Source organism: Limanda limanda, chromosome 15 (genome assembly GCF_963576545.1).
Source record: "Limanda limanda chromosome 15, fLimLim1.1, whole genome shotgun sequence".
Classification (NCBI taxonomy): Eukaryota; Metazoa; Chordata; class Actinopteri; order Pleuronectiformes; family Pleuronectidae; genus Limanda; species Limanda limanda.
In genome coordinates this window covers 13634855-13654725 of record NC_083650.1, presented here as the reverse complement: position 1 = coordinate 13654725, position 19871 = coordinate 13634855, and the positions used below count along the sequence as shown (strand labels likewise).

At 41.0% G+C, this 19871-nt stretch overlaps 1 protein-coding gene across 1 annotated transcript in view; it reads right to left on the bottom strand.

Moving 5' to 3' along the window:
* Window positions 1-18804, bottom strand: part of LOC133021100 (collagen alpha-1(XIX) chain) — a 97078-nt gene extending 78274 nt beyond the window's left edge. Inside the window, exons 1-9 of the mRNA XM_061087870.1 lie at window positions 18717-18804; window positions 18026-18100; window positions 17846-17945; window positions 12878-13001; window positions 12511-12786; window positions 11874-11954; window positions 11046-11165; window positions 5675-5719; window positions 2058-2102 (exon numbers count right to left, since the gene is read on the bottom strand). Of these exons, the coding sequence (XP_060943853.1) occupies window positions 2058-2102; window positions 5675-5719; window positions 11046-11165; window positions 11874-11954; window positions 12511-12786; window positions 12878-13001; window positions 17846-17945; window positions 18026-18100; window positions 18717-18804 (954 nt within the window). The remainder of the gene's footprint in view (window positions 1-2057; window positions 2103-5674; window positions 5720-11045; window positions 11166-11873; window positions 11955-12510; window positions 12787-12877; window positions 13002-17845; window positions 17946-18025; window positions 18101-18716) is intronic.
* Between the last annotated feature and the right edge of the window lie 1067 nt (window positions 18805-19871).

The following is a 19871-nucleotide window of genomic DNA, read 5'->3' as shown; positions in this document are numbered from 1 at the left end:
ATGACATCAACCTGTTCTTCAAGTTGCCAATAGCAACTTACCATGGAACAAAGACGTTGAGTTTATAACCTTCAAATCTAATTAACTCTATTTTTTCTCTTTTTTTCCTTCCTAACAAACTTAACTTGGATTACTGGATGCTTAAAATCATCTAGGATTTCTTATATGATAATCCAGGGTAGATAGGAAATGATAAACAACTAAAGAGCCAGTACAAAATCTATGAAATTAGCTTATCCCTCCATGTTTATCTGCTTTCTTTAGCTCTCCATTGAAATGTTCTGTAACAGTAACAGACTACATGTGATTCTCAGTAATCATCAAATACCATTATCATGACAAAAGCATTTCTCGTCACCTTTGGAATACATGTATATATATATTTCTAGGAATAATTTGAATAAATTCATTCTTGAGTGCAGGTGAACATTCTTGCCGGGTTTGAAGAGATTCCCTCCAGGTGTTTCTGAGATATGGCAGAATGTGACGGACGGAATGATATACAATCAGAACACATAATGTCAAAGCTGTCGACAGTGCAGAGGCAAAACAAAAATAATTACATTTTCATACATCAGTGGATCGCAGAAGTCTGATGGAAAACACACAATTTAATCCCTCTGGTTTGAGGGGTTAAATTAATTATTCGAGCTTTGCAGGCAACTGTACTCAAACTATTATGATTTAAAGGTTTCATTATCCCCCCCTCTAGTTCCATTTATATATTAGACAGTGCTCAACAAAATACTGACTGTATTTCTAATAAATAATTAATTTCACTTTATAGCTTTGAATCAACACATCATATAATAATGTTCTCATGATATTACACCTATCAGCTTCTTGTTCGAGATCATTTTTAATAAAACCAAGCTCTTTACTGACTAGTATCGGTCAATAACCTTTTGTCTTGATCTACTAATATTTGCTCCTGGTTTTCCACTGTTTGGGGAAGAGTGCAGGTCCGCAGCCTGCAGGGAGGAGGCTTCCTGTGGCAGCTGTTTGTCTACACAAGGGGGAGATGGTGATGAAAAGGAGTCCCTTTATTGAGCCTCTTTAAACTGACCATCTGCACAGCCGTCGAGTGAGATTGTGCCATTGTGGGCAAACAAATGCTGTACAACATAAAACGCCTTTTTTTATTCAGCCAATACTTTTTAAGGAATGTGCACAATTGCTGGTGGCTGAAACAACATCCCAGAGGAATCTTAATTAAGCTCTGACCAGAGTTCCCACACTCATCCTAAACCTCAAATTCAAGGTCTTTTCAAGGACTGCCAAGGCTCAATCTCCTAAAAGTTCTTGCCCATCTTTTAGATATGCATTAAGGTTGATTAAGAATTTTTGGCTGCACTGCAACAGCGGGTCCAGCCCTATAAACGTGAATGTCGCTGACTGACCTGTAGAACACTACTCATTGTGTTAGAGTGAAAACAGACTCGGTGGTCCCTGGCCGTCTCTGACAGAGCTTGACAAAGTGTAAGCTGAGCGATAGAGAGAATTATTCACTAGTTGAAGAGCTGAGAGACTTGCGGCCGAAGGCACGTAGACTTTTTACCGACTTTATAAATGATTATCAATTTCAACATTTGCGGAAAATATATAATTGATTTAAGTCAGGGGGGTTTTTGTTTCAAGAAAAAGTTGTCATATCCTTTGCTGGTGCCTTTGTTGTGGTTGACTGTAGATTGCATTTATTAGTTTCATCACTGCAGCGGATTTATTAGCATGCAATAAAGTTTAACCTGAAATGACAGAGAAGGGACTTACAGTAATTTAAAAAATGAGTTTAGTCCATTAGTATGCCGGGTCTACGGTGGCGTACATATCAATTAATTTCACTGCAGAAGGACACTGCGGCCTAGAACACACTTAGATCTACTACAGATATGACAGGCACCTGGAAACAGCCACACAGGGGGAAAAAAGCTTCACTCCTACCCCCAGGGCATCACACAGAAAATGAAAAGCCTATAATAATTGATTCCCTGACGAAACTAGATCTGGCTGATGTGCTATGTATGGAATATATGTCTGCTGGAGAGAGTAGTACTTACCTTCTCCCCATCGATTCCCTTTTGCCCTTCTGATCCAGGTTCTCCCTGCAATGACAAGATTGAAAGTTAAAAAGGAAAGTGAGGACCCTTGAGAAGTTCCCTCTTGATTCTTCTCCATCTTTAACACCCCGTGGCGTTTAACAATTTGGGACTTTAACTCTACTTTCCTGTTGAGCAGTTTTAGAATCACTCAGGCAATGTATCAATTCCAAGGCAAGAGTATAATGAAGGATCCTGTAGTCCACCTCTTTTTCATCAATGTTTTTATTCTTCAAGTTTTGTGTCCATCCGAATCATCATCAACAGATCCACTCGCTTGCTGTACATTTTTTCGTAAATATTCCTGTCCTATTCTCACATGGGCTCAATAGAACATTTTCCCCCAGACATTTCAGGGGGAGGCTTAAAGAAACGGAAAATGTCCAGAGCATCTGAGGCGGACATTTGCTTTTCACATACTCTGGCAAATGTCAGTATTTCAGTGCATGTCTGAAATCAGCTGTAGATGATTAGATTACAAATCATAGAAGATAACATAAACACAATCATTCACACATGTTCACAATAAATGTTTGCATTTCTCTAATATATCAACTCACTTAAATATAAAGGAATTACAATATTTTGAGGGAAAAAATGTATTCTTAATGCAATTTAAGACCTGTTTAGTTGCATTAATATCATCTTCTTAATAAAAGTGTGGTTACAACAACTATCAACACTAACACAAACACTAAGACACAACCAGGGCAACCGTGTGACCCGTACACAGGATCATGTGCCATGTTGACAGTTCAAAAAAAAAAAAATCTTCTAAATGCAGCTCCAGTAACTATGTGAGTTAAACTGTGCTAAGGAGGTGACAGTATCTGGAACCTGTTGTCCTGAACTCATTGGTACAATTATATCCAATCCTTAAGTCTACAACTCACAGTTCCTTCAAATTGGGCTCTGAGCAAAGAGCAACACATTTGCACTGCATTGATACAGATTCAAAAAACATAATTCAGAAATCTGATATAAATTCATAGCCACATTGTTTGCATTGGGAGCTCGCTGCATCGTTTCAGCTCCAGCTTCAGTCAATAGCATGCGTAAGATTATATGTAGTCAGGGAATAACCTGTTTGGGGCTTATTTCCACAAATATAACCTCTTACAGACTTATTTCTACAAATATCTTCTCGATCACTGATTCTTCTCAAGCTACCCAGCCCCTCACTTTCCACACGCTGTGCCAGAAATGTGCCAGAGGTCTCGGAACTCGCTGGCTCGGTTATCGAGAGTGTAACCTATACAGTTTCATGACCTCAGCTGGCCCGTAAAACTCAAGCAAACTGCCGTAGTAAAGTGTCCAAGGTCGATCATATCGTAACTGCTGTATTATCGACAGCTGCATCAGGCTTCCAGAGGAACCTCAAACAGTGGTTGTCTTTGGTTTGTCCGAAGTCAAGATTCCAACTGGAGGTGCCTTGTTCAATTTGTACTGAACATGTTTCCATATATCTATAGTTTAAAAAAAAAATAGGTGTACAAATTATATGAAAACACACTCATATTCAATGCGCAACAAAAGATGCGGTGACTCTCACGATAAACAGGTTTCATGAAACAACCTGACAAATAAAAAAGCTTTATTGACGAGGCAGTGAGCGCCGGTATAAAATACCATAAAGCATGTTGCTGTGAATTAGCATCATATCAATAATGCTGCTCCTGCTCCTGATGCAGACTTTTCCTGTGCGCTGTTGTGTAACGAAAGAGCTTTAGCCGCCTCCTGAACCTCATCTGGGAGAGCAGCAGTGGTGAGAGCGGTGCCATTAAGTGTTGTTCCGTATTCCATGTATCACGGGTCATGAGCAAATATGTCAACATCTCCGGTGGGTTGAGGATTAAGTCATCCAGGAATGCTCCTATATATAACACTGGAACTTCAACAGCAAGCTACAGTACAATTGATATCTCAAATAGGCCATTAAATATCCATGATAAATGTGTTCTCCTCTTCTATTTCCAATAACACACTCATAATCCTCCCCTCTGTCTTTCATTAAGACACTACAGGACATTCTCACTGTAAGACATGGAAGCTACACCCACATACTTGCATTACACCAAGTGGTGGTACCTTGTGACTGGTCCTGCCCCCCCCCCCCCCTCACTTAAACCGATCAACACGTCCAAGAGGGTGCTTGTAATTTTCAACAATCTTACCGATGACAATATCACACAACACAGTATGAAAGCCGCAGAGTTGTTATTCTAGTAAACCCCAATTTAATTCAGAGCATGTGGCAATTTCCCCAGCTCTTCAGGGTACTAATAGCACAAATAAATTACACAAAACAGCACTTGGCAAGTCTGAAAGTTTTCATTTAAGAAAAATGCATTTTTCTCACAATGTAAGTCTCAGGACTGTGTGGCAATGTTCCACTTTTCACTCCTCACCTCCACTGAGTGTCTGAGGAGACGGTTACATGCTGCCTCAAATACGCAGTGAGTAATGCAAGTCATTTGTTTTTCACCCAACAGCAAAGGGGGCATAAGTGAGACCCTTCACACTGGGATCGCAACCCCCCCCCCTAGACTCAGACGGCCAGACCATCCCGTAGAAGATGCTATTACAGCGACGAGGACATGATCCATTTCTGGCTTCAAACCCAGGAAGACTGCCAAGTGTGTCCACTGGGGCCCCCCCGGCCAAGCCAGAAGCTCAGGAGTAAACTCGGGTCCCTGCAGCAGCACAACCCCCCTCAGCAGAGCAGGCACCCATTTGTTGGTTTAATTTGATTTTGACATTGCTTTGCTGTCTGTGGCGGTTTGAGGGGGTCAACACAAGGCAAGCCAATGATTTCATCCAGTGATGTTGGAAAATCATCTCAGAAGAGGGCACTGACAGACTCCATAAATCACTCAATGATAAAAAAAAAATATATATATATATATATAGAGCCGCCTGCTATTCACTGGATCTGAAAAACAGGCAACAAACCAAAAAATGATTTTAAGACTCACAGCACTAACTTTATAAAAAGGAAAAAATAAACCATTAAAAGTTAAGATTCCAAGTGAGTCCACGTCAATCACAGAGCGGAGTAACTCCAAAGACGCTTTGAGATACAACAGCTAAACTGTGCTCTGAAAACCCACACAGGGTTGTTGGACATGGTTAAAATGAGTTAAACACTTCATCCAAAAGAAACAGAGCTTCCAGCCAGATATCGAAAAGCTGATATTGTGTGTGTGTCTGAGTTATGACACAAGTTAATACGTATATCGAGACCTCGGGCTTGGTAAGTTTTTTCTGACACACGTATTTGTTGAAATAATCAATAATTAACTATAAAAATAAAACACTTAAAAGAAAAGAGAATAGCTGGGGTCTAACTATCTATCAAACATCTAATAATGTGTAAATACAGCCTAGGTTTACTATGTGTTCCCCTTCTAGAGCTATACAGACCGATTCATGTTTCTTATATGAGGTGATGAGGCATAGTTTGAACATAATTGGTTTCTTCCACTTTTTTGAAAACTGTTGCCAGCACGGAGCAAACCAAGGGTGGCTGATGCACGGATCCCCACCGCTCTCACTGAGTTCCTATGTGAGTCTCCTACCTTATGTCCTAGGTTTCCTGTCGGCCCGGCTTCCCCCAGCTCCCCCTGTGACACAAACAGCACACGGTACAATTAGCAAAAGGTCTGTCGTTCACACATTAGAGGACAGGCTTCATGAAAACATGTCATGTCTTCAGCAGCCACAATCCCACAGACAGCTGTTCCATAGGTTCCTGCTGACACGGGGGCTCAGCAGCTGCAGGTCAGGATACTGTTTCCCAAACAACTGGAAAGCATGAATCTGAACCTTGTTATGGGTCATTGTATTGATTTGACAATTGTATTCAAAAAGGGAGAGGACCAGTCAAGCAAGGAAAGAAAAGCTGTTAGCTGCGGTTGCAATGGAACCGAAAAGGAAAATAAAAAGTTTAGATGGAGGGAGGTAGTTATTCAGCACATTAAGCAAACACAGAAGTTACTGCAAACCAAGGATCTAATTAAAAGATGCCCATTCATGGTTATATCTCCATTATAAGCACTTTGTTTGTTTGTTAGAACTCAATAGGTTTGATGGAAGAACAAAAAATGCCTAATAGCTGAAACGCCATCTCTGTGCTGTGGGTTGTTAATCCATTATCCTACACAGCACGTGCAGTCTACATTTTATAACTGGTTAGCCTCTGATCCATACAAATACGATATTAAGAATGTGGCATGGATGCATTAGTTTCCATGGACTCAGCCATTAAAATCTATATGGGAATTGGAGGTATATTTCACAGTCCTCTCCATTCGGTCTTTAATTTTTTCTATTCAATCACAAGCACAAGTCCCCTTTAATGAAAAGCTAATAACATTTTAACACTCTGCGGATACAATTGGAACAACAGCAGGTTTTGAAAGCTAATCAAAATTGAGTGTCAGTCCAATAAAAAACAGCGCTAAATAAAAGTCCTGGTATAATTCACTTTGGAGGTACAAGGGGTATAAATTGAATTAGAGGTTCCTAATTGAAAACACAAGCCGTGAGGGCAGGAGAGCTGTGAATGGTGCAAAAAAAACAAATTAAGGGTATTGTAAAAGTGGAAGAAGTTTTTAATTTCACCATAATGCCTGTTTTTTTCTCTCCTTTTGCATGTACATGCAGGAGCTGTAAATCTAGTAATACCAGGGTTTATGTGCGAGGCCATATAAAATGGATTTCCTTTCAAGTAAGCTGCATTCTTATAACCCACTACTTATCTGTTTAATTTCCTGAGGGATTCTGGATTAATCATAGCAGTTTAATCCCTTCGCAGTGCGTTCGAATTCTCCATCAAACCTGGACTGTAATGGAGGATATATAACTTTCAGTTGGAGTAATGCAGCCAAAGTAATCCCCATACACTTTCCCGAGGAGCGCTGGGTGTAGGTCACAGGGATCGGCCTGCAGTTCTCATTAAGGGTGTTTTAATGCTCTAAATTGCCCAGATGTCTTTGATTAATCTCTACAAAGTCAAGCTAAATTGTTAATAAACCTACTCTGACTATTTGTTTAATCGTATACAAAAGGAGATGCATGTCAGGAGCCTCATGAGCTTAATTTATCGACAGTATCTGCTGTGACTGACACAGTGCAGCCCTATTTTTATTATTTTGGATGTCCCCTGGAAATCTAGGGATCAATATGAATTAAATATTCTTCAACAGAGGTGCACTGCCGCCGGAATCCACCGGGCAGATTCATGTGCAACAAGGTCATTGCAAATAAAAGAAATGGCAGCACATCATTCTGTCAAGGCACATTTTCTGATATACTGCACAGACGGCTCAGAATAAACTACTTTTCTGCTGTTTTCCTCTCAGCGAACATATGCAAAAGCAGCAAGACATGAAAACATTTCGACTCGATGATTAGTGACATTTTGATGTCTTCAAGTATCTGCTGCTCTCGCTCAGGAGGAGGATTTTGCTCACTTCGCAGCAGTTGTAGCCAGATTCAGAGGATGGTATCCAGCATGTCCTGCTGGACGTCCTATCATTTGCAGCTCTGCCTGCTTATTAAATCACAGTCCATCTTTACCCCCTGCCATTTATTCATTGGTGAAATGATGTCTCACCAAAACTGTTGAGTCAAACACAGCAAGTGTGGTTTGTGTTGACTCATACAAATTCTAAATCGGGTGAATTCAATTATGCGTTCAAAGTGGCGCATAAACTGCTGTGCCAGTTAAAGTATTGATTTTATTTATCATTTAAACGAACACCTCCCTGCCTGAGATTTCTTGGGTCAAGATTTAAACACTCTGAGCCTTGTCCCGCACGAAAAGGAGGCTGCAGTGAAAACCTCTAATTTTCAGTAACAGCATGGAGAAACAGGTAGGTCCCATATGAAAGTCATGAACTTGGTATTGTGACAATGCTCTGCACTCTCTGCAATCTGTTCAACTATCAGCGGATAGAATAAGAGGAGAAGAGTAGAAGAACAAGAGGATTAGGTGGAAAAGGAGGCTTAAATGAAGATGATGATGGGGAAGATGAAGATGACCCAATGTTTGAGGACCACAAGGAATGAGAAGAGTCAGATAAATAACTCCATAATCACATTTCTTTACAAAAAAAAAACAACTCACTGTATGTATGCACTAGGATGTCCATATACAGCCAGGTGTTGTCTGATTGGGCCAGTTCGCCACCATTGATGTCTCAGACCTGAGTGTGTACTTCATTGATTTAGTGTTCTGGCCTGTAATAGGATTTGTTATGAATTCTGTTGTTCAGTAAGTAAACAAATGGTGCCAAGTATTGATTTGCTGGAATTAGATTTCAGGTGTTAACAGCATGAACCTCTGATTCAGAGCACAAGACAGGTCCTGTAGAAATAATGGAGCGGAGGAAAAATGGAATGGCCTCTGCACCTGAACAGTGTATGTGAATTATTAAATAGCATCATAACAGCTCAGTGATATAGTGATAAGTGCAATTTGAACATGATTTTTTTACACAGGTGGCTGTCATGCTTCAGGTCAACTCTTACTAGGGAGATGTTTGTCTATTTGCAAAAGTGTAATGTTGAACGCACACGTATGCATGTGTGAACATTTGTGCTCGCTGTCAATGCGAAGCTAGAGATAAACACACACCAGAATCACCAGCTGCCTCTGCCTCCTCTTTCCAGACACATTTTGACAGTTGATGTCAGACAGGACCTGTATTTAACCTGATTTGATTAACGAGTGCCAGAGAATTTGTTTGAATATGATTTGATCGGGTGGTGTCTCTGCTGTTGCATGAAGGCGACGCATCAGAGCTCCAATGCTGTCACAGTGTCACCCCATTTAGAGTGAATGAGCAGAGCTTCTGTTGAAGCCGCCAACACACATGTGTGAGTCCTGCGTTAGACCATGAAAACACGTCACAGTGTTAACTACACATGAAGCCCTTCCGTGAAATGGGTTGACGTATTCTCACTCACTGAATATAGTCATGTCAAGTAATCAATCACAAGCACAACCACCACACACACACACACACACACACACACACACACACACACACACACACACACACACACACACATTACAGCGCAAAGGTTGACTCCTGCCAGGTCAATTAAGAATCATTAGAGGCCAATTATCACACATTTACAAAACTAATTGGTACAATCTGTTGCTTTACTCACAGTTTTGAATATAATATTCATAATTATATCAATCAACGAGTAACACTTTCAGATAACCATATGAATGATTGAAATAAAAAATAAAGAAATATGAAGTTTTAAAATATCTGGGAGATAAATGACACCAGATGCACAGAACAGAGCAGTATCCAGAATGTTGGTACACCTCCTAACAGCATTAAACATGATAACTCTTTAACAGTAGGAGCAACGATGTTGTTTTGCACCTTCCAGGAACGAGTTCTCTCATCAGAGCCGTCTTTATCACCGACCCCAGGAGCCGTTTGGTTTTATCACGAGTACAGAAACCACCACCTGTTCATCTCTATGAATTCCATTCATAGTCAAACGTGCTCTTCCCTGGTTCTGTTTTTAACCTTGTACAGACGGCCAAGAGGGGTTTGTACTCCACACAGTTCTATTCAGGGTGAGGGTGGTATGTTTATGTTTTTGTTGTCTTCAAACCAAACCAACACCCATAATTATCCGTGACGGGGGCCTTTACTGTTTATTCCCCCTGTCTCTTCAGCTGTCATGGAGAAAATGATCCTTCAATTTTTTTAACCACACCTATTTGTCTAGTGATTGAGCAAACGTGTGCTCTCCCAGCTCACGCAGAGATTCACCTTATGAGGATAATTGTATGGTAGCGTCTCTGAAGGACCTTGGACGCAGAACATGAAACTTTGTTGGACACTAGACATTTGAGAGAGAGAGAGAGAGAGAGAGAGAGAGAGAGAGAGAGATAGACACAGAGAGAGAGAGAGAGAGAGAGAGAGAGAGAGAGAGAGAGAGAGAGAGAGAGAGAGAGAGAGAGAGAGAGAGAGAGAGAGAGAGAGAGAGACGTATATCTCTCCCTCTGACAATGAGTTTATGACAAAGTGTAAATTTGTCCCACTGGAATTCGGCATTTAGACCTTGTAACTGTCCTCTAGAAGTGTCCCCTACTGTCCGCAGAGAAAACCCAGTGCTGCAGTTATTTACAACATGGCGGCCCAATGAGAATACTGTATGATTAACATTCACTTAACACAAAGCATGAATACATGCGTGCATGTACCAAATTCATAAAAGAAAGTGGTTTATACCTTGTCTCCTGCATCCCCCTTTTCTCCTGCTAGTCCAACTACCCCTGGAAGACCAGCATCTCCCTGTACACACAGTAAACATCGGTATGATTAAAACATTTCAGATGCATTTGTTTCATTATCATATTTAATTAATTAGAATAAAGAAACCTGTAATAAAGTACTAAAATATTCATCAGTGAAGCAAACCAAATGAGGTTTAATTACTTTAGAAATAACGTTTTTTACAGAGTCAAAACAGCTCTTGAAAATGTCTAACCTTTATCATTTGTGCCTCTTTTTGCATATTAAATTTATCTCTACAGATAGAAATGATGTGTATCTGTATAGTGGCAAGATATTTATTTAAATATACAAACCACAACATGTTAAAATATCCTTGAAAAGCTAATTGTGTTGATGAGTAAAATAAATAAATCACAATTTTAATCTTAATCTTAGAAAATGTTTTGCAGTTTAAAGAATCCTTTTTGCATTTTCACAAAGCAGAGTGCAGATCCACCACACTTGGACATCTTTCCATAATTGTGCCATTTTTCTTAAAGATTACATCTAAAGTAGCTTTGGCAAACACCTCTAAACGGCTGTTAAGTGCCAGTAATAGCACATGGAAATCAGTGCTCTTTCAGTTACAATAGACACTACTCTTACTCAATTAGAGGCCCTTGTTGATTGATTTTACCTTTTCTGCCGAACAGTGACATCTGTCAATTGACGGCAGGACCGGCTGAGAATGCATCTGGGGAAGCTTCTCCGTCACCGGGGGAGGAGAAGTCCCATTAAGCGTCTTCTTGGCTTCACACTGGATCAATACAGAAATTGCACTGGTTAGATGCCATCCACTGTCAATGAATGCAGCACAGTTTACCTGAGGAAACCTGGGTTTTAAGCAGCATTAATAAAAAATATATCAGGCTGCAAGTAACAAAAAACAACAACGCAGCAAAACTTAGAAAGCACTGAGCAGCCGGTGGCACTTTCAGTCTCACAGCCAGTGATCCCTTTCCAAGGTTGTGCCAAATCCCTCGCAGTAACTTTACACTGAAATGACAGCTTGCTTATAATGACATATCATGCTGAGGGGGTCAAAGGTCATCTCTCCATTTGAAATCGCTGTTCCATTAGCCCATATTGATTAGAAGGTGATGGAAGATCTGTGTTATTTGGTTTCTATCAGGGGACACGAGCCCTTGTGGGTAAAACGACCAAAACCTTGTTACACTTTCATTCTCTGATCAAACTGTATGGGTCAAAGGTCACCGTTCACTCTGTTACTGACATATGCTGAATGCACTTAAATCAGAGACGCAATGAATCACCACATTACATCACAGGGTCCTGAATTTCAAAAGCACACGTGTAATATATCGTCTCATTAGTAATAAAATAAATTGTGAATAATAACGGTCAGGAAAACGGACATAAATCCAACATACGCATTACTTCTTGTCATTCCGTCGACTGTAAACTGCAGGTGTTAGTGCTGAGCTGAGATATTAAAACATTTTACCTTTGGTTCCTGCAGCTCACAGCAATTTTCCATCTCCGCCATATAGGGGTCACAGTAGATTAGAAATAGCCTGAGTTCAATCTGTGGAAAAAAAGCTCTCATTAAGAGACCACAGCTCCACATTCACATCACACTTCTCTTTTGACCTGTAAATCTCGGATCTCTGGATTTTCTTCACCTGTGGAACACTCTGTAAACATCACGTCTAAACCTAAACTATGCAGCGGGGTCCACAGGTCTAACAAGGCTTCATCTTCTGTCTGAATTGCTGCAGCTTCACACTTTCACAGTGTCATTTTGTTCTGTTGTACTGACTTACATCTTTACAAATCATGTGGAGTCAGCTGTTAATGCTACTTAAGCCAGGTTCTGCTCATGAGTATTGGGTGACCGAATTGCATAGCTGACCTAATGTTTTTTTAGCACTCGCAGGGCCCTCTGAGAATGAGTGTAACACATACTGTGTGTCACAATACAGGATTTACACTGATTAAGAAAACAAGCCCTTGAAGCGTGTTTTGAATATCTCTCAAATGCTTTGAGAAAGTAAACTACGACGACTCCAACAACAAAAATTAGGTAAAACCTTCGATAAGACAAACAAAACATGTTTGGACAGAGTTAGCTCCTGACGTACGTCAACAGGCCGTCCATCCTCCACCCGTGTGGTGATGAGCGTTCGCCCACTGGGGTCGACGTCGTCCTTCTCATCGGTCAGTCTCCGTTCTATGAGCTTGCAGTCCATGTAAATGGAGACAATGTTGCTCTGCACGGAAATGCTCAGCTTGTGCCACTGCCGATCGAAGAGGGCGTGCAGGTCTCGGCTCTTAAATGTGTAGCGGAGGGTGTTCTTCAGCAGACCCAGGAAGGAGAACTCCACCACCTTCTTGCCGCCGTCGACCACAACGGACACCTGCGGAGCAAAGAAACAGCCATCCCATAATTTTGGAGAAGTGGATACCGGAACTGTTGTATGACTTTAAAAAACGTAGCGTGACGCCCACCTGACTGCCTCCAGATTGGTCGAAAATCTGCCAAAGATACCAGCGGTCTTTCTTTGTCGTTCTTCTGACCCGGAAGGTGGTGACGAGGGAGTACTCACTTGAAAGTCCATTTTGAAATATGAATCTAAACAAACGTAATAAAATTCCGTCACATTTTCACAAATTAACATTTTGAATCATTATCATTCAAATATTTTATAAATGAAGGACAATTGTGTCAAGCCTCATTTCTCGAAAGTGACTGTAAACTCTTTCAGGGCCTCAACAATGAACCAGCCAATCAACTTCAATGATCGATAAAACATTTCAATATCCTCCCGCTGAGGAGCAGTCACATAAATAATCCTGACAAACTTGATTCCATTTAGCTTGATGAATTTTATACTGGCTCCCCCCGTGTCATTCAGATAATGAAAACGCGCAGAAATTGATCCAAAGTCGCAGGAGCCAATATTTTTCCCTCGCTGAGATACCATGTGCCACAGTTAAAGGGTTATGGACGTCTAGTGCAACGTCGTCATGGCTTTATGTGGATGAACTCAGCACAACAAAATACTGTTTCCACAGCTGAAAATGTATTTTCAACAAGAGCAACATATGCAGAAGGAATAGGGTCTATAGAGGAAAGACAATATATATTTCAAATATTATACAACCGCTCTCAAATCAATTACAGTTTATTCTCTAACTCCTCTCTCAGCCAACGGCTGCACCTCCCTTCCTGTTTGATACACTCAAATAAAATGAATATATTCTAACCCTAACCCTTACTCCAGGCTCAGAGTAACAGTCAAAAGTGGAGGAGCATAAACATAATAAATCAATATCAGCAAAAATAATAATGCAACGATAAGGTCATTGAGGAGCCCGCGCACTGCTGGGGGGAGGTGGGAGGGTGAAAGAGTTTCTCCAGACAGGTTGGAAATTAGTTTTCACTCCAATATATCATCTCCTATTCTCTCAGAGCTTCACACCCTCTTCCACTGTGTCCCTCGAATTCTTGAGATTTTGCTGTAAATGGTACATGACTAAAATGATAAATACGCCGAGTTAGAGCTCCCCCGAAAAAATCAAATGCTTCTGCGAGAGGCCGGTGACGGGGGAAGGTTACTCGCTGCCCGAGGGCTAAAGGACTGTTTCAGCAGCGATTCAATATGAAAAGTGGCACGGCAATTTATAAAAATGAGGCTTTACAAAATAAACTGAACCAAATATTTCAGAATCAACACAGTACACAGTGACTTCTTGTACCTTATTAGAGACAGATAAGCTCATATAAACAACAAAATGTAAATGAGAAAATCCAAAATCTTATGCAGCCACTGCAACTGGTGGGACATAATATATTTAAGCAAATTTAATACAATCTCTGCAGAACACACTGCAAGACTGTGTGTTTCTGTTCGGGCTTCTGAGGTTCACACCCTTCTCTTAGAAGTCTGCTCTGATTTCAAAACACGGTCTGTCAGCACACCTGATCTCCGAGAGACCACAGGGTCAAAGTTCTTAACCTCGTGCTGATTGCCATCTGTGGCTAAACGGCTACACCTCAAAGCTCACTGATTGGTTGGTTTGATGGTTATTTTAACCCGATTCTTTGGAGAAACACGACCATGTATGTTTACGTAAATGATAATGAGTGAATGAAAAGAAAAAGCATTCTTTATTTATTATTTTGCTCGTATCCCATCCACCAGTTTCTACAATATACAGGGACTTTGCCAACCCTGTCTTTTCTAAGTTCCATTTGTATGTAACTCATTTGCATTGGCAAACATGTTCCGGGGGAAGCATCACCGTCTCCTGGATTAGGTTCAGCTTTGTATTCTATAGGGTTGGATTCTACAATGAGAAATAGCAAAAATCGACAAAACAGTCCTAGCAGTGAGGAAGAGAGATATCTTCTTGAGTAACATTTCTTCGAGCCACCAGTTAACGTGCTGTGCTGTGTTTCGGGAAATAGATCACATCCATAACAATAATCAGGAGAAGCACAAAAGGTCACAGAGCAGCACCACGGCTGCCAGAAGAGTTATAATCAGAAGTAATTCCACTTTCATCGGGAGCGACCATGTGCTGTCTGGAAACCGTCACCGCTCTTGGAACGCGTCCTTGACCAAGCATATTTGCTTGGCTGAAGCTGCTGCTTGTATAATCAGAGACAATGGTTTGACAGAATGTCACAGCAACACTACCGGTCTGCTCGAGAATCTCCCGGAAGCGGCTTTAGAGTCCTGGCCGCCTGCAGGAAATCCTATCCAAGAGGATTTGTTTAAATGAGTCAGAGGAATCAGATTGCTGTCGCTGAAACAATCAAAGCTCAAATGTGAGCCTGGTTGGCTGGCGTCCCTATCGCCGACACTCAATCCTCCACCGGATCAGAGTGGCCTCCACCATGTCAGTTTCTGAGCTGAATGCATCGTTCAAGCGAGCGAGGAACGATAACTTCCTCTCAGCGTGGCTCCTCTTTCCTGTTTTGACATGGAAGTGCTGCATGACAGCGTGATAGGTGCCTGCCACTGATCGAGCCAAATCAAACCCGCCTGCGATCTGCAGGACAGAGACTTTATGCAAATGAGTGTAGCTGAGGTGTGTTAGACTGCTGCTGTTATCATCACGACCGTGTAAATATGTGTTCCTCTACACACACATAATTAACGGAGTCGTGGCGCTGCAGGAAACGCCACGGCACAGAAAACACACTGATTTAAAAACGTGTGATCTGCCACCATGCTATAAAATGTATTGAGATGACTTTGATACCTCTGATGAACATGGAGTTGTTTTGACAAAATTTGCATTCAACCATGAATACAAAATCACTGTCATGACAAAAATATCACAACAACTTTAAAACTAATCCTGATTGTGAGTAAGTGAAGGCATGCTACAAGTAGGAGGCCACTGACACAGATTGGTTCATACTGAAGCCTTAGTCCTCAATTAGGATTCATTGCTCAGATCTAATTATCTGGTGAATGGGTCATGGTCTTGAAAATGATGCACATGCACGAAAGAACATCAACACGTCTTACTACTGTCGTATGGAAGTCAACGGCATGGAGACCACAGAAGTTATAATGTACACTTTCATGTATAAGATGTTCTACAGTGGGCACATGATAGTGAATCATTGATGTTTTTATGTGGCCGCTTCCTCTGTGCGGAGGTGTGCGTGGATACAGAGACAAAGCCGTGAATCAACGAGTGTCGCACTAGAGTGTCAGCAAGGTCAAACACATCCATCCAACCAAATCAGAAATTGAATAACACCACCTTCCATGATGTTGTCGTAGTCAGATATGAATGCGGGACAGAAGAATGCAAACAGGGCAAGGCCAAACATTCGTGTTTCCAAAGACATGTCGCCGGAGCTGCCATCACCGTGCTTTGATACAGCACGGGAGCATACTATGAATACAAGCTGCAGATTATAGGGAGATTTGTCAGCCAATACAAATGTTCCACGGGTGTTTCAGCTCTGATCTACGCACCGTAATACGTATTGTGCCAAAGAGCTGACAGAACATTAGCCAGATCTGGAGAGTCAAGCATCCATCTCTGCATATATCCTGAAAGTAAAGCGAGCGATGCTTTACTGGACGGGCCGGGGACAGAGGGGCCTCCGGCTCCGTGCAATTGTCGTTCCTTTCCTTCGTCAGCTGACTTGCCGTATCACCTGTCAAAGTACTTAGATAATTGGATATGAGAGGGATCGCAGTCTCACCACTATAACCAATGACACTGTCAGCAGTGTCATTGAGAACCAGCATCTTCTTGCACTACGGGCCCAGACGGAGGGAAGGACTGAGGTAAATGTATTTTCGGCCGGCTGACTGAACAGGGGAGGGGGATCACAAATCACCTGGCTCAAAGATCCCTTCCCCTCGCCAGCGAGAGAGTGGCAGTAAATGTTTACAGTTTCTTGTCATGTAAAACTACTCAAAATAGCCTCGCCTCCCCGGAGAATGACAAGGTGTTATCTTTCACAGATGCAACCTGAGGGCAAAAAAACAATGGACATCTCAAAATAAATGTATTTGTTCTAGTCCAAAACGTCACTCTAAAGCCTTGATTGGCAGCCACTGGTGTTCCATGCTCCTCTGGTCAAACTTAATACAGCTGATGGGACAAAATATTCAAATTTCCAATGTATATCAAGATGTCCACATGAAGTTTGACCAGGAGAATAGAGGTCTTCAGGGAATAAGACCTCAGCATGCCATTTGTGTCGTGATTTTGATATTCCTCTCGTAATGTAGGTGCTCACCATTTTTCCATTCCCTTTTGCCCTTATGAGATTTCTAGAATAAGTGTATTATATATTAATTCTGTTCAAATGATTCCCTGCGTAACAGTGCACCTCACAGCTTGCCCTTATTAGCCGAGGCAAATGGAACGATCGCTCTGAGCGGGGAAGAGTAAATCTGGATTGCCTCAAGTCAATCCTTTCAAGAAATTCAGTTATAACTACGCTGGGGTTTGCTTTCTTTTTTTTTTTCTTTGTACAATATCACTGGATATCAGGAAAAAAAACGAGCAAAACCTCTCGTTTCTGTCTGCACGACAGAGACCCATTATAGAAGTAATATTTCAGTTTTTTTTACAAACGTCACACGTGGAGTTAGAAATAACAGGGACTCCATATTGAGAACCTGTTCATGAGGGAGAAAAACAGCAGCAGCCTTAGTGTTGATCCAAATGAAGACTGCCGTTTAATACCTCGGCCACACATGAATGACTGCGTCTAACAGAATGCCTGGATTGTGCTGCGGTTTTCAAGCAAGAGCAAGGGAGAGGTATAAATGAAACAGCGTATTGGAAGATTAATTACCGAGTGGTAGCTGACATGGAGACTGTCTGTCTGACTTATCCTCAAACAATGTAATGAACCAGGGAACAGCATCTGAAACCCAAGTGACGCAGAAAACAAACCCACATAAGCGTGTAAACATACATGATACTCACTTTGTCGGCTTAATTAGTGGACTGCTTCCTAAACGAAACGACGGCAGGTCTTCCATGATCGTGCCCTTTCGAAGAAGAAACTTTTCTGTGAGATCGAATCCTGTGAACAATGTGTGACCTCAGTGAAACAGGCGGATGTGGACATGTGTTCAGATCAGCTGTGCTCGGTCAGGGACATACCTGTGATTTGCAAGGGACGATCTAAAGCATCGGTAAACCTGCGCTCCTCCACGCTCAGAGGGGGACAAGAGCCGTCTGGAGGAAAAGCCACAGAAAGGCTGTTAGTGCTGAGTATTGATGTTAATTTATGTTTGAAGACAGTTTTGAATAGTAGTATCGGGAAGGAAATTATTTATTGCATTGTGAATTCATTTCCCCATTGCATTTCCTATCATAAAAAAAACACTTGCGAAAAATTCACATCAGAGCAGAAGATCAATTTACTTTTTCTTGTTTTTTTCATTAATATTCCAAACTTCTGTTTAAAGTTGAAAACATTTCAAATACCCAGCTGAGACCAAGGTGTTATTTAGAGGAAACATTACATCCTCTAAAACCTCAATGAATGGAGGCTGGCATTCTGAATACTGATAGTCCTGTAATATTTTCCAGAAGTTTTAGTTTTTACCAGAATCTGTCTTTTTCAAAAAATACATTACCCAAAGAATAGTAATAAGAAACAATGTAAACACTATCAACACTGTTATATTCACATTATTGTATAGATCTATCTTATTTTGATCATCACATTTCAACACGTCTGCCTGTCTGTTTGTGTATTCTTTGAAGCAGCAACGAGAGAATATTAAATTTATAAACAAAACCTTGTTGGCTTTATTTTGACACACAAAAGGACAACAACCACACGTACCTGTCGGTTCACTCACTGCCATTCCAAACGTGCAGTGAATGGAATTTAAACTCCAGAGGACAACAGTCCATCCCAGCGAGCACATCATGGCTCTGACACTAGATCAAGTCCACTTGAAAACCTGGATCCAAACAGAATACATATATTATTTTATTTTTTTCACAATTCAGTTAAATACAATCTAAGGATTCGATAAAAACTGAAAGAGGCAGGCAGATGACACAAATTCCAGAAAAACAAAGTAATCAAGTCATATTCTGTATGCAACTATCAGCAGAGGTACACAAAACTGTTAAACTTATAAAAGTAATGTATTTCCGTCGAAATAAGGTGATGAATTGTATTTATATCCGCTGTTTAGTATAATTTAAGCAAACTTAATTAGTATAATTTGAAGTAAGTTCTCAAAGTCAGTTGCAACCATACTTACAAGTATTCTACTCATTTTAATTTGAAACCTTATTCTGCTGCGTACAAACAGCAACGTTGGCCTCATCCAGCTACAGCACTATAAAAAACTAAGGTTTGTTTGATTGCTAAACAAACTAAGATGAATTCAATTAAAACAGTTTCACTCCTTTATTTCACACTCTGCCTGCTAATCTTATCTTTTCATTTTAGCAACTTAAACTTAAGTGTTTTCCTGAAACAAAATTTAACTGTTAATCAACCCTGAATTGAATCTTTTACCACCCCGCTCTCCAACCCACTCAGGGGTCCCTGAAAGCCTCCTAATGTATTTATGTCAAGTCACTCCACATGGAGAATGCACTTGTGAGTCCTTCATTCATTAGCTTCATGAACACCTGCCGTACAGTGATGAATGGAGATGTCTATACGGCAGCTAAATCATTATACTCTAACCTCTGTTTATGTTAAGATTTCAATTGATAGCCGGCGAGCCGAGCTGCCTCTCGTTCTCCGCAGACAGTTTATAATTCATTAGGTCTCCGCGCCACAAATTAGCGGCGGAATTGTGCCGATACACTTGATCGGAGATAAAGACAACACAATGGAGAGGTGTTGCTGTGTCTGGTGTTTATCTAAATTCATTAACTCGGCAGGTTTAAGTGGTCGTCATTCATCATTACTCCTGATTAAGTTTACAGCATGTGTCTCAGGGTATCTCTGAAAGAGGTTTATTCACAATACTCG